Below are 16247 nucleotides of genomic sequence, written 5' to 3'. Positions count from 1 at the left end.
AATATGAAACGAAAACTATTTTTATCGCAAGCAATTTATATCTACAAAGGCATACTATTAGAACCCGTAGGTCAACTGTATTTTACGGATCCTTAATACCGGGGTTCCTAACACTTCCCTGGGGGATCAATAGAACCCTTACCCATACTTTGGTTAGATTGAGATTCTTTTAAAATTTAACTGTTTTGAATGAACCCTTTTCAAACTAGTTTTCCTAATTTCCTAAAAATAAGGTGGCGAATCTAAAATAATTCCATTTATAGCACCATCCACATAGAAGTATATTTTTTCCTTTTTCCCGGTACGATTGACAACCGTACTTCCCCGGGACACTTTCCCTTTTAAATGAGGCAAGTGCAAATACGAATTAGAAAAAAAAGAACTGCTACAAACTCAAGGAATGGAATGAAACAAAACTTGCACCTTCTAAACATTCTCGTATACATCCGAATGAAACGAAATCATTCTTAAATTTGCTCACGCTTAAAGCAACTAAGGATTACCAATCCAAACAATTGAACCCAAATGAATAGGAGACGTCCTCTTCATAAACACCGATTGTACCGAATTTCCGTTGAAACAAACATACCCAATGTAATTTCACAAGTAGATTTTATAGTCACACAACTGTTATGGAACACATTTGCGACAAGTGTGTAAAAGGAATGGCTCAAGAAATGTTTTGCTAACCTAATAATGAAATTTCGCCAAGCAGTGCTTGGTAGAAAAATATGAAAAGGACAGTGGAATTCGATAACAGTTTGAAAGCAGAAAGAGAATTCTTTGATGTTGATTCCCGCCTATTTTGAGTATATGTAGTGAGCCATTGATTAGATATGTAATAGAACTATTTCCGGCAAAATGTTTAATTAAGTGCAGGCCCTTTACATATAAAACAACAAGGGAAAAGGGCCTGATTTACCCCTTTACTATTAAAAATAGTCCACATTTACCCCCCGTTATACTTTCGGCACAAATTTGCCCCTACCGTTACCTAAGTAGCAATAATTGCCCCCCGTTTGAATGGCAGTCCACCATGACAATTAAACTTCCACGTGGCCTGACATTTGGATGAGGTGACATGCCACCTCACCACGCTCTCCCCTCTCCATTTCTTTCTTCTACCTCCAATCAAAGCCGCCTCCAACCACACAATTTCTGCAAATCAAATTCAAGTAACCACACCACGAACCACCCTCAAACACCGGAAAACCGCCGCAACCACACCATCGCTGGCGACCACACCACCAAAACAACCTTAACTCTGGCGAACCCATCTCCACAACCACCACACGTCACTGCCCCGTCCTCTCACATTTTCAATACACCACACCAAACCCCCAAGACAACCAAACAACCTTGTTCCCCTATCTCTTCCATCTCAACCCAAATGAAAAGAATCCATTACCAATCAAAATCTCTACCCTGTCATACCATTTCCCCTCTCAAACCCCAACTCAATCTTCCCATCACCGCCCTCAAATTCTTTCGAAATAACCCTCTTATTTTCAAAACTTTCAGGCATTCAACACCCAAATTTTGTATTTTTACACAATGATGAAACCCTTTTTCTTAATCTTTCACATTATCGTAAAGATTTAGCAGAAAGATTAGCAATGATGTTAATGCTTACAAGAGTTAAAAGACATTCTTTTATGTTATTGAAAGATTTAAACTTTTTATCTAAATGTATCTTCAGGTTTGTCAAATGGGTTTTAAGAATTTTAATGGTTGTAAGATTTTTGGGTTAGAGTTAGATAAATGGACAGTATCCGGGTAAAGTGATAGTAGTGGCGGTTATGGTGATTCCGATGAGATAGGTTAGTGAAAAAAGAAGATATAATTGGAGGAGATGGTGGTGGGGTATGGCTTCAATGGTAGTTGGAGGTGGCTTTGGTTGGAGGTAGAAGAAAGAAATGGAGAGGGGAAAGGGTGGTGAGGTGGCATGCCATGCCGCCTCATCCAAATGTCAGGCCACGTGGAAGTTTATTGCCACGGTGGACTGCCATCCAAACGGGGGGCAAATATTGCTACTTAGGTAACGGTAGAGGCAAATTTGTGCCGAAAGTATAACGGGGGATAAATGTGGACTATTTTCAATAGTAGAGGGGCAAATTAGGCCCTTTTCCTAAACAACAATGCACGTTGATTTTTTTTTTATCCACGTAGGTTGTATTTGAGAGTTTTACTATAATATCCCTAAAAAGTAAAGGAAACTAGTGCAAAGTGGTGGAGTGTTAGAACGTTATCGCATGACCGAATTCTATTTTTTGCGGAGCTGAAGTAGCAAATTGTTTGAATAAAAGGATCATGCAAACAATTTTGTTTTAAGATTAAGACATAGTTATTGTTGGATTTTGTCGACAAAGGGAGTAAAAATAGTTAATTATAATGAATAATACAAAAATCAGGTCGTAGATTGCTCAAATTCACAACACAATGAGACCGAACTTCGCGAGGGGTTCAAAAATGTAGGTCTACTTGCAATTCGAAAATTTTGAGTATTTTAATCAGAAAATTTGTAAATCCATTAAACATCTTATCAATCATCAACATATTCTAGAATTTTTGGATGCGAGAAAAGTAAGTGTCAAAGTCAAAGGTGAATGTAAGATGAGAAAATTTCAAATTCATATAATCTAAACTTCATTGCTATCAATTAGCTAATAAGCCATGAAAATAATACTCCAATATAATAGACTACATATTATTAGCATGCTACCAAGAATTTCTTGTACTTCATCTAGCAGGCTAAATTTAGAATGTCCACAAATTCATTAATAGCCTTGTCCGAACTACCTCCTTCACTAACTGCTGTCTTAGCCAAATTTCTCCATTTTCTAGCATTTCTCCTAATCTCATAGCTCCTCTCCCCTTCCATTACCTCTTTTAAACAAAACAATAACTCTTCTCTTCTAACAATTCCAAACTCATCCAACTTAGGCCTCACACCAATTTTCCATATTTCATCTATAAATTTAGGATCCGTCATTTGATCGGACCATTGTGGCATCGCCACCATTGGCACACCAAGGCTCAGACCTTCCAGAGTCGAATTCCATCCACAATGAGTCACGAAGCAACTAATGGCTTGATTTGCGAGCGTTTCGAGCTGATTGCACCATGACACTATGAGTCCTTTCCCTTTTGTGGATTCTACGAATCCTTTAGGCAATTTGCATTTTTCAGTTTCTCTTACAACCCAAAGAAAATTCATATTGCTGCCTATCAAAGCATATGCCATTTCTTCCATTTGGTTTGGTGTGAGTGCTACCATGCTTCCGAAGGAAATGTAAATTACTGATTGAATTGGTTTTGTTTTTAGCCATTTGAGGCATTCTTCACTAAGGGGTTTCCATAGACTTGCTCCGTACCCTTTGTCATCTTCAATTCTTCCATCCAAATATGAAGATGGCACCATTGGTCCAATTAACTTTCCTGGCCAAAGATTTGATACTCCTCTTGCTATCTGAAATTATACATGCCAAATTAAAATCACAAAAGAAAAAGATCTATTATGTTGATCATTGTTTTTTTTGTTCAACCATTCGAAATTTGTAGTAATAGTTTATATACATATCTAGAAGATTTATTAATTTGGCCACCGTTTGTTGTTCAATCATTCAGTATTCGAAATCTAGCTAAATGATTCAAATATGCATCGTGCGGGCCTAAAACGCTCTTAACCGAAAGATTTTTTATTTCTGATGCTCAAATCTAACATCTTTGATTACATTGAAGGATTCCAACCTTCCCAATATTAAATCTCTGTAGTTGTTGACAAATGTAAAATGAATTAGGTCCAGAAAGTATATGAAAATTTGAATGTCTCACGGAAGATCTTATAAGTGACAAAAGGTAGGGGACCAATTATTAATATGCAACAAAATGTATGATGCCCCATACCAATTAATGAAGTGGTCACATTATTGAAAACGTACCTCTCCTTCTAGTTCTACAAATGAGTTATCAAAAATCCAGTCAGCATTTTCCACATTGGAGGATTGACTCATTTTCATAGCTAAATAAGCAGGGTAACTTTCAGGCTCCCTAATAAATCCAGGAACATCAAGAGGGTACAAAGAAGGTAAACCAGGCAATAACAAAGGTTCATTTTCTTCAATCCTCACTGGCAATGGAAATGTTCCTTGGTGAATATGAGCAAACACAGCACAAACCGTGGCGGAATTTGTGAAAAATGCAGCTCCATAAATTCCATGTTTTTTTGCCACATGAAGAGCCCATGGAAAGAACGAATCGTAAACTATGCAACTTATCGGATGTGTTGATTTTTGTAATTTTCGACAAGTTGTGATAGAGTTCTCGAGCCATTTTCTTCGAACGAATTGAGAAATACATCAGCTTTTTGGGCTTGGGAGAAACCACCCTCATCAAATCCATCAGAAATTGCTTCAACTGAGATGTTTGGAGAATGAATTGACTTTACAGTGTATTCAGTTGTGGCTATGGTCGCTTTGATACCTTTTGAGGTTAAACGTTTTGCAAATTGGAGGAGTGGGTTAACGTGACCTTGGCTAGGATATGGTACAAATATGACATGTGGTTGTTCATTTCTTTTGTATACCATTTTGGTATGCATGACAGAGAGTGAAAATAAATTTTTTTGTCTTCTTACAATTTGAATAGAAGAAAATAATTTTTTTAAATGAGAAGGAGAGAAAAAAAATCAAACACTTTAATGTGTGTAGGGGGGTGTATGATTTAAAGAAAATAAAATGATGTGCAGTATATATAGGCTGCAATGATATGTTGTACTTGTAGAGCCCGTTTGGATTGGCTTATAAGTTGGCTTATAAGCTGTTTTCAGTTTTTTTGAGTGTTTGACTGGTCAGCTTAAAGTCATTTTGTGCTTAAAATAAGCTCAAAAAAATAATTTGACCCATTTAACTTAGTTTATCTAAAGCAGCTTATAAGCTGAAAACAACTTATAAGCTAAAAAAAATAAGTTGGACTACCCCAACTTATTTTTTTCAGCTTATAAGCTGCAAACAGCTTTAAGCTGTAAGCCAATCCAAACGGGCTCGTACTCGTAGATAAACTATAATGAATGTATAAAATAGTCAATAGTAATGAAATTTGGTGGAATGACGAGGTCATGGATTACTTGGGTTCATGACGTTAGCAATGCATATGCATCGATTGTGGCCTAAATTCGTTGATATTTACTTTGGCTAAGGTCAATTTGTGGCTAAGCCCGTTCACATGTTACGGTCTATAGAATCAAGTATTGATGGCCTAATTATAAAACTCTCTACTTCATCTATTTCAATTTATGTGAACCCATTTAATTAAATACGACATTTAAGAAAGAATGAAGACTTTTAAAATTTATGATTCAAAATAAGTCTTGAATATTTGTGTGGTTGTAAATCATTTTATAAAATGAATTTATTTCCAAATTAGAAAAAAGTTCATTCATTTTGACACGAACTAAAAAGGAAATAGATTTACATAAATTAATATTTTTTTATCCCATAATTTTTATCAGTGCTATTTAACCGGCCTTCATCAGCCCGTTCTTCGACAGAGTGCACAGCATGTTTCAAAATAGCAACTGCACAGTACAAGGGTCCCTGAGCATGTCGATAGCCTTACGAAGTCCTAATTAAAAAGTCTATTTTTTTTTTTTATCATTGATTTGAACTTTTGCATTCAAATTGAGGAATGAACTTTGACTTTGAAGCAAAAAAGTCAAATCAATTATAAAAAAATGAGACTCTTTTAATTGGGACTTTTAATCAAAGTAATAAAGTTGCTTATACACGCGCAACTAATTACGTTATACCTAAAAACACTATATATGATAGGACTGATAGGTGTTCAATGACTGAACGGAAGTGAAGACCTATATAATGTGTTATCTGTTCATTTGTAAGGCTATCGACATGTGAGAGAGGAAGCAAATCGCAGCTAAAAGTTTACTAAAAATGATGAACCAATAGCACATGATATTTGATTGATTTAGAATTTGAGGGACCTATTAGGGGTTGGCATAGTTTTGGCCAACCAAAAACCCAAATTCTTTGGATGGATATTTGGTTTGAATTTTTGGATTTTTGAATTATGAATTGGATTTCAGATTTTTTTTTTTTTTTAAAAAAAAATGGATTTTGGATTGAAATATAGGATTTGGTACTTCAGATTTACAAATATCCAAGAATCTGAAATTCTTATACCATATATAGCCCTACCCATAATATATGTGCCCAAAACTAATTAGTCTAGAGGTCCAATATTAAATTAGTACCCTACGACACTACGCATTATAATTTTAAGTCCAGTATAGAAGTTTCTACCAAATTAAATATAATGTAGCTTGCAAAGCTGGAGTTTACCTCACTACTTTAAGAATAAGAAAATTATGTGACTTGATACCTTTTGACATAGTGGTGACAACTCTTTGATGAATCTACATATTTGGTTTCACATTATGCTAAGATATGTAACTTGGTAAGTTGACCGCATCAATTTCCTTCCTAATAAGTCAATCAAAAGTCAAAACCGAAAATGCGAAATATCTGAACCGATTAACTAGAAATCGAACTTAAAAAATCCAATTCGATCCGAGCTTATTTGAATTGGATTTGAATTGTAATTTCTTAAGTCAAAAATCTAAAATCTAAATCGACATTTTTATATCTAATCCGATGACCCCGAGCGTTCACTGCTAACCTTATAAGCCATTTTTAGAATGTAGATGAGCCAAAAGGACTTCTTTGAAATAAATATCAATACCTCTTAGACCAGAACCTCGATACATGTGATTTGCAAACATCATGAGCGCACGTAAGCAAAATGATATCATGCCAACAAATTATGGACCTGTTGGCCATAAAAAAAAAAAAAAAAAACTTTTTTCCCATACCACTTAATTTTAGAATCAATGTTTGATAATAAAAATTTCAAATTCAAACTAGAAGTTATATTTTAATTTAAAAAGTACATCCAAACATGGATATATTTCAATATTCTTTGCAAAATGTATAACCAGATACAATTTTATCTTCAATTTCAACTGCGTAAATTTCAAATAGAGTGAATAATGTTTGAAATCTTTGGCCAAACGCCTACTAAGTTGAGGCAACGTACAACATAAATAATATTATTGCAGCCATATATCTTGCATATCATTTAATTTTCTTTCAAACATAAAACACACACATAAGATCAACAAATTAAAGTTATACAAAAATGGTAGTGATCAAAAGAAATAAGCCTCATGTGATATTTGTTGGGTATATATCATTAACCATGCATTTAGATATGGTATATTCTAACAATTGTCATGGTTAAAAGTCTAAGTGGGAGATTGTTAAGATATATGCTATTAACCATGTGTATGGATATAGTATTTATTATAGAACAATTATTTATTCAATTTTTAATAAAGAGTTAAATAGATCATGTACTAGTATGTGTGTCTTTTACTTATACAGTAGATGATTTAGTGTATAGAGTTTAGCTTATACACGGAAGATTAAATCATCGGTTCTTATAAGTATAAAGTTTATGTTCACATTCTAAGCTGGAATTTGGATAAAGCCATTGCTATGATTGTAGCACAAGATTGATATAATGTATCTTCATTATGGAAATGGTATAGTTCCGTCTTCTTGTGCTAGTACCTTTTGTATGTATTGAACGGACCAAGTAGAGATAAGTGTTTTTGTACTGAATATATAAAGCAAATTCTCTAGTTCATTAAATGTACTTATACTCTTAATCTTGATATAATTACTATGATCAATGTGATTTGTTCATTATTTTGATTTGTTAAAAGGTACGACTCAATTGCGGGTCTATGTATTCCTGGTAAATTGGATAATAGCAAAATACATTTGTGAAATAATAATTAGTTGATAGAATCCATGTCTCGACTTTGAGATTGATGATACCCTTTTATGAATGCTTATAAGTCTCATGTGAAAACCCTGCACGTGGATTTTGTATCCATCACATGATATAAGTTTAGCGAAAATATAAAGGATTCAATTAGTCAATGAATTAAATTGTCAGTAATTTAATTTAATTGATTGGTATTTGTAATCTTAACATGGGGAGTTAAATAAGATTTAATGAAAGATTTCGAAATTGAACTGAGGAGTGCAGTTACGAATTTTTAGTGGAATAATTCGTAATTTATTATGGTAGGATTAATTCAGATATTTCGAATTAATTCCATAAAAGGAAGCCTCGTTAATTAAATTCTATGGTCCCCGTTGTGCCCGAATAATAAAGAATTAAATGGAATATTATTTCTTGGTGGAAAATAAAGACCCAACAGGTTTTGAAAAAGGGTTAAAACCCTTAAACCTGTAGTTATAAAATAGGAGTCTTATTCCATAAGGAGTCTACGGGTTTTAGAAGTTTCTTCAACTTTTCCATAGAAATTCGCCCACACGAATTTCGCAAATTCTGGTATTATGCGGGCACAGCAGAAGACTGTGGAACTGAAGGATGAACACTTGGACAGCTTTTGCTCGTGCGTGAATGTTCGATTTGCAGCCGCGATCACGCTCCAAGAGATGAGTATCGATTTTATGTTTGATTAAAATCTTTGATTATGTGTTGTCTATATATATTACATGCAAGTTCAATCCTAAATATTTGCTTCCGCTGCGTATGTCTGTATTCCATCAATTGGCATCAAGAGTCATGCTTGTATCTAAATAGATAACCTAGTATATACCTATGTGCCATGATGCTCGTTTTTATTCTGTTTTTTTCTTGAATTCGTTTTTACGATTGAAAAACACGAATAAAGTCCTTTTTCCGTAAGAGGAACAGCAATCTTATTGACTAAATCGAAAAGGGAGCAACCAAAAATTTGTGGTGATTGTGCTCTGTGTCGGCGGTATCTTGCTAGTTTGGTGTGTGTATTTTTTTTTTTTTTACACCACTGTATTTGTAACGTTTTAAAAAAATAAATCATGTTTGCTGTCTCATGCCGAGGGCAGAACAATTATTTGTTCCATCGAAAATGTTTTTTGACTTTTGACAAAACTTTTTCAAGTGAATAATAAAAAATAAAAAAATACAAGAAGAAAGGGCTAGATTGGTGGCTGACGGTAGAAAGAAGTGGGATTTTACCCACTCTATTCAACCAAAGGCAATAGTTCGCCTTGATATCAAAACCTAGGTCTCTTCTGGTAAAATTTATTTTAAAGACAAGTTAAGAATTTTTTAATTGCTTGGAGAGGAATTAATTCTTTGTTCTAGTCTTGGTTCACTTTGTCAAAGTCCTGAAAACAAAAAGGAGATGGATAACATGGCAGCCACTGCTCCATCGTTGCATATGGAAGTTTCAGCATTTTTTTTTTCTTGGTTGAATAATTATATGAGCCCGGTTATATTACACATATTATAATGTATAAATAAAAATATTGATTGATAAATAATTACTATCAGAGTGGATTATTTATGTGAAATCATTGGAAAATTCCTAAAGTTTTATACATGTGAGATTATCTTAATACCTGGATTGAGAATTTTGATTAATAAATAGAATCTATTAAAGTGGTCTATTTATTTGAGTCACTGAAATGTTCTTAATGTACCATGTATAATTTATCTTGGATAAGTGTATACTAGTGATAGAGGTTTATCTATTGAAAGATAAATTTACCTTTAGACACTAGTAACGCTTAATTAATTCATGAAAAGAAATATCAAGGTTTTAACCCAAAAGGAAGAAATAACGTGATATCTTGAATTCTCAGGTGTATTAATCAAAAGGACCATTTATTTTAAGTAAGTGTTATGTGTCTCACGCAAAAGAAGGACATTATGCATGTCTTGTGCTCATGAATAATTATAAAAAGAGAATGAAAATTAGAATCGGTTTATTTTAATTCCTAAAGATGCTTAAAACAATTATTTTTTCGAATTTGGTCATAGTTTTGGAGATCAAGAATTTCACGAACGCTGATTGACTTGAAATTTGGTGTGTTAATCGGAAACGACCTAGTAAAATGTGTTATTTCGGCGATTTGAGGTTGTTTAGATAGGTTTTAGGCAGTTCTTTAAGATTAAAATGTGTTTTAAGTATGAAAAAATATTCTTTATGTCGGTTTTATTTATGTTAAATCTGGAACATAATTACTAATGATGATTCAACATGAATTGATATATGGATATGGATCAGATTATTATTATTTTTTCTTGAATCGCCTGAATAAGTTATTTTTCGAATTTGATCATAGATTAGAGATCTGGAATATTACGAACTCTAATTAATCTGAAATTCGGTAGGTTCATCGGAAACGACCCAGTAAGATGCCATTTTTTGGCGATTTGCAGTTGTTTAGATGGTGTTCTGGGCAATTTTCGTTTTCTGAAAAATTAATTTTTTAGAAAAAAAAAAATAACTCGGCTATGATCTAGTAGTGATAGAAATTATTTTCTATTGTTTCAATGACTAAATACTAGTGAAATAATAAATTTCTGTGTTGACCTTAAGTCTTCCTCCCCATCGGATAGATTTATTATGGGTTGTCACTAGGTATAATCACTAGTTATTGATAACTTGTATTAACTCTATGTCTGAGGTACATGTTGGATCAATGGAACTAGAGATAATGATAATGATATTCACTTAGCTTAAATTAGCAGCATACCCTCTATCTGAGTTAGCTCTGGTTTTAAATTTATTAAAGTGAATATCTGGCATCACATATATATGTTGCATGAATTGTTCTTTTACATTGAAATTTGTTGTTCAAGATGCATGGATATCTATGTGGTATGTTTTGAATTTTATATTCAATGATTACATAAACATTCTAATTTCCAGAAAGCAACACTGAGATTATGTAAACATATTTTAAAATTTTGTTCGTTGTTCTTGATTCATGTAGATTAGTACGCTAATGATGATATGTGATAAGAATTACTGAGCAAATGTATATGTTTTTAAAATTCTATTTTGGCTTCGAATTGGTCATGTTTTCAGAATTTTGATTTTTGACAAACTCCGATTGACTCGAAATTTGGTAGGTTCATCGGAAACAACCCACTGAGCAACACTCACGAGCTTTGCTCGAGGACTGAGCTCTTTTTGGCCATCCGGGGTCATTTAGATGGGTTTTTTTTTGGTCGTTTTGCTGTTTTCTGGAAATGTTTTGTTAAATAAAAATTTTATTTCTTCAAACAATGGTGGTAGGGTTCATTCTGTATGGTCTCCATTGTATATAACAGTGATATAATGAGTTTATATGTTGACGTAGGTCTTCTTCCCCATCGGATAGATTCATTATGGTAAATTACTGTGCTTCAGTCCCTAGTTAATTGATAGCTTGTCTTGACTCTCCAACTGAGTTACACGTTGGTTCAATGGAACTACGATTTATTAAAAGTGATATTTACCTAACTTAAATTAGCAGTTTACTCTCCATCTGAGTTGGTCCTGTTTTAATTTATGGGGTGAATTATCTGGCATGACTCATATAGTTTGCATGAATAGTTAAGTTTCCCTATCGAATCTAGCTATTCTGTATGCATGGTTGTATGTGTGATGTGTGTTTTGAATTTTATTATTCTTACTACATAACTAATGATCTATTTAATGATTGTATCTCAAAATCTCAATAGACTTTATCCAGCCACTCACTACTAGTTAGGAACTTCGTTTGATAGCGATAAGACATTAATTTAAAGAATGCATTATATGTAACTTTTGTCAGAAAGAATTTATTTTTCAGTTTCTAACCAAGCAAGAGATGAATAGTTAGCTTATTTTTCTTGTAACTCTTGTGTTATTGAGTTTGATAAACATTTTATCTCTTGTGGTACATTAATGTGTGGACACTTTCAATTAATATCTCTTCTGAACTGAATAATGTTAATCTGTCCCATAAGAGAATGTTTTTCGAGAATTGAATGAACTTATCCATGGCACTTGTGTCTAGATCATTTTAATCTGAATAGGATTTCGAAGTTGGTCAAAGAATGAACTTTTAAGGTTCATTGAAAGTGGAGGCATTACCAACTTGTGAGTCCTATTTAGAAGGAAAAATGACTAAAAGACCTTTTTTTTTTTCTTAAAGGAAACAAAGTTAATGATAAGTTAAGTCAATCCATTCTGATTTGTGTGGTATAATGAACTTCAAGGCAAGAGGTGCTTTTGAGTATTCTGTGACATTCATAGAAGATTACTCATGATATGAATATATTTATTTGATGCTCTATAGGTTCGAATGCTTTGAAAATTTCAAGGCATTTAAGGCAAAAATGAAAAGCGTCATGGTAAATATATTAAGTCACTGCGATTTGATCGTAGTGACGAGTGCCTCTTTGCAGAGTTCATTAGTTACTTATATGATAAAGGGATTGCATTTCAATTGTCTACACCAAGTATTCTACAATAGATTGGTGTGAAAGAGAAAATAAATATGACTTTTATGAAGGTGGAAAGATTAATGATTGACTTATTCATATTTGCTTTTTCGTTTTGGGATATGTCTTAGAAACTGCGAGTTACATTCTTTATTTAATTCCTTCTAGGTTAGTACCTTTGATACCCATAGAACAGTGGATTGGATGTAAGCCAAATCTGTAACATGTTCGGATATGAGGTTGTCTAGCACATGTGTTCAAAGGGAAAACAGATAAGTTGGGATCAAGAATGAATGTTCGCATGTTTATTAGATATCCAAAGGGAACGAAAGGAGGTTTATTTACTGTCCTAAAAGAAAATAAGGTAATTGTTAATACAAATGCCAGATTTTTAGAAAATGACTATTTAATAAACCAAGTTCCTAGAAGTAAACTAGTTTTATAGGAACTGAGCAAAGAAATAGCAAATGAGTCATCTAAAAATTCTGAAGTTCAAGAACATCTAACTGATAAGTCAGGGTTGACATTCCATTGCATTTAAGTAGTGGGAGAAACGTTAATAGGTGTAAGAAAATTCACTACCTATAAGTAGTGGGAGTGATGTTGAGCAAACAACATTATATGAAGTCATTAATATTTCAATACCGAAAGGCAATGAAGATAATATTAAGACCCAGGAATATGATAGTGTGACTATAATAGTAGTAGTACTTAGTCGTAGTGGGAGAAAATAATCAAGATCAGTTCGGTATATACTCTTGGGAGAGTTTCATGATATGATCCTGAAAAGAAATACATTTTTTTTGGAGAGTTTCATGATAGGATCCCTGAAGATCTTAATACAGAACCGGTCAGTTACGACGAAGCACTACTAAGACTTTTGGTAGTCATGCAAAAAGAATACATATGAAAGTTATAGATGCATGGTTAAAAGTCTAAGTAGGAGATTGTTGGGGTATATACCACTAACCATGCGTTTAGGTATGGTATATTCTAACAATTGTCATGGTTAAAAGTCTAAGTGGGAGATTGTTAGGATATATGCTATTAACCATGTGTATGGATATAGTATTTATTATAGAACAATTATTTATTCAATTTTTAATAAAGAGTTAAATAGATCATGTACTAGTATGTGTGTCTTTTACTTATACAGTAGATGATTTAGTGTATAGAGTTTAGCTTATACACGGAAGATTAAATCATCGGTTCTTATAAGTATAAAGTTTATGTTCACATTCTAAGCTGGAATTTGGACAAAGCCATTGCTATGATTGTAGCACAAGATTGATATAATGTATCTTCATTATGGAAATGGTATAGTTCCGTCTTCTTGTGCTAATACCTTTTGTATGTATTGAACGAACCAAGTAGAGATAAGTGTTTTTGTACTGAATATATAAAGTAAATTCTCTAGTTCATTAAATGTACTTATACTCTTAATCTTGATATAATTATTATGATCAATGTGATTTGTTCCTTATTTTGATTTATTAAAAGGTAAGACTCAATTGCGGGTCTATGTATTCCTGGTAAATTGGATAATGGCAAAATACATTTGTGAAATAATAATTAGTTGATAGAATCTATGTCTCGACTTTGAGATTGATGATACCCTTCTATGAATGCTTATAAGTCTCATGTGAAAACCCTGCATGTGGATTTTGTATTTGTCACATGATATAAGTTTAGCGGAAATATAAAGGATTCAATTAGTCAATGAATTAAATTGTCAGTAATTTAATTTAATTGATTGGTATCTGTAATCTTAACATGGGGAGTTAAATAAGATTTAATGAAAGATTTTGAAATTGAAATGAGGAGTGCAATTACGAATTTTTAGTGGAATAAATAGTAATTTATTATGGTAGGATTAATTCAGATATTTCGAATTAATTCCATAATAGGAAGCCTCGTTAATTAAATTATATGGTCCCTGTTGTGCCCGAATAATAAAGAATTAAATGGAATATTATTTCTTGGTGGAAAATAAAGACCCAACAGGTTTTGAAAAAGGGTGAAAACCCTTAAATTTGTAGTTATAAAATAGGGGTCTTATTCCATAAGGAGTCTAGGGGTTTTAGAAGTTTCTTCAACTTTTCCATAGAAATTCGCTCACACGAATTTCGCAAATTCTGGTATTATTCGGGTTACACAGCAGAAGACTGTGGAACTGAAGGATGAACACGTGGACAGCTTTTGCTCGTGCTTGAAGGTTCGATTTGCAGCCACGGTCACGCTCCAAGAGATGAGTATCGATTTTATGTTTGATTAAAAGTTTTAATTATGTGTTGTCCATATTATATGCAAGTTCAATTCTAGTTATTTGCTTCCGCTGCGTATACCTGTATTCCATCAATATTTGCACCATATCCTAGCCAAGTCACATTAATCCACTTATCCAATTTGCAAAACGTTTAGCCTCAAAAAGGTGTCAAATCAACCATAGCCACAACTAAATACTGTAAAGTCAATTCATTCACCAAACATCTCTGTTGAAGCAATTTCTGATGGAATTTACAAAGGTGGTTTCTCCCAAGCCCAAAAGGCAGATGCATTCCTCAAATCCTTCAAAGAAAATGGCTCAACAACTCCGTCACAACTCGTTAAAAATTACGAAAAATCGACACATCCGATAAGTTGCATTATTTATGATTCGTTCTTGCCATTGGTTCTTGATGTGGCAAAAAAAAAAAAACAATGGGATTTACGGAGCTGCATTTTTTACAAATTCGGCCACAGTTTGTGCAGTTTTTGCTCATATTTACTATAGAACATTTTTGTTGCCAGTGAAATTGAAGAAAATGACCTTTGTTATTGCCTGATTTGCCTTATTTGTACCATCTTAATGTTCCTGGATTTATTAGGGAGCCTGAAAGTTAGCGGTTTATATAGCCATGAAAATCAGTCAATTCTCAAATGTGGAATATGCTGACTGGATTTTTGATAATTCCTTTCAACAACTAGGGGAAGAGGTACGTTTTTCAATAATGTCACCACTTCATTAAAGGGTATGGGGCATCATATATTGTATTGCATATTAATAATTGGTCCCGTACCTTATTGTCACTTTATGATCATTTGTGGGGCATTCGTTTACACTATCACCGACATATAGTGCGAAGTTTGGAAATTATTGTCGTTCTATAGCCTGTTTGGCCAATAGTATTTTAGAAAAAAACAGAATTGAGAGAGTTTAGTTGCTTAACCGACATTTTTAAGAAAAAAAAATTAATAAGTATTTTTGAGTAGTAACAGGAGCTTTAATTCAAAAGTTGAAAAAGAGTTTTTTTTTCTTTTTCAAAAACACTTTTGAATATTGACCAAACATAATTATTGTTCTAATATTAACAAAATTAAAGTATTTTTTAAATTGATTAGTCAAACAGAAACTGCTACTTTTCAAAAAATATTCCTAACAAAAAACATCTTTCAGATAAATAAATTTAAAAGTTGGACCAAACAGACTATTAATCAGATATATTAGACTCGAGCAGAATAAATAATCTTCCGGGTAAGGGCGCTTTAGGATCCATTTGACAACGAATTCCAAATGGTTAGCGAAAAAATGGTCACTCACACCAAACAAATGATCCACTTTCGGAAGCATGGTGTCACACACACCAAAACAAATGGAAGAAATGGCATATGCTTTAATAGGCAGCAACATGAATTTTCTTTGAGTGGTGAGAGAAACCGAAAAATGCAAATTGCCTAAAGGATTCCTAGAATCCACAAAAGGGAAAGGACTCATTGTGTCATGGTGCGATCAGCTCCAAACACTAGCAAATCAAGCCATCGGTTGTTTCGTGACTGATTGTGAATGGAATTCAATTCTCGAAGGGTTAGGCCTTGGCGTGCCAATGGTGGCGATGCAACAATCGTCTGATCAA

General features: G+C 33.2%; 1 protein-coding gene and 1 pseudogene across 1 annotated transcript; one reads left to right on the top strand and one right to left on the bottom strand.

Annotated features, from left to right (window-relative positions):
• Positions 1-2614: 2614 nt before the first annotated feature.
• LOC132641414 (UDP-glycosyltransferase 74B1) lies at positions 2615-4708 on the bottom strand. The gene is given in 3 exon segments (XM_060358402.1): positions 2615-3469; positions 3942-4303; positions 4306-4708. Coding segments are annotated over 3 exon segments (1383 nt in total). The 5' UTR covers positions 4601-4708; the 3' UTR covers positions 2615-2743.
• Positions 4709-12643: 7935 nt separating this feature from the next.
• Positions 12644-16247, top strand: part of LOC132639744 (flavonol 7-O-beta-glucosyltransferase UGT74F1-like) — a 4277-nt pseudogene continuing 673 nt past the window's right edge.

The sequence above is a fragment of the Lycium barbarum genome, chromosome 5 (assembly GCF_019175385.1).
Source record: "Lycium barbarum isolate Lr01 chromosome 5, ASM1917538v2, whole genome shotgun sequence".
NCBI lineage: Eukaryota > Viridiplantae > Streptophyta > Magnoliopsida > Solanales > Solanaceae > Lycium > Lycium barbarum.
Note: the sequence above shows the minus strand (reverse complement) of the source record. Positions and strands in the feature narration are given on the sequence as shown.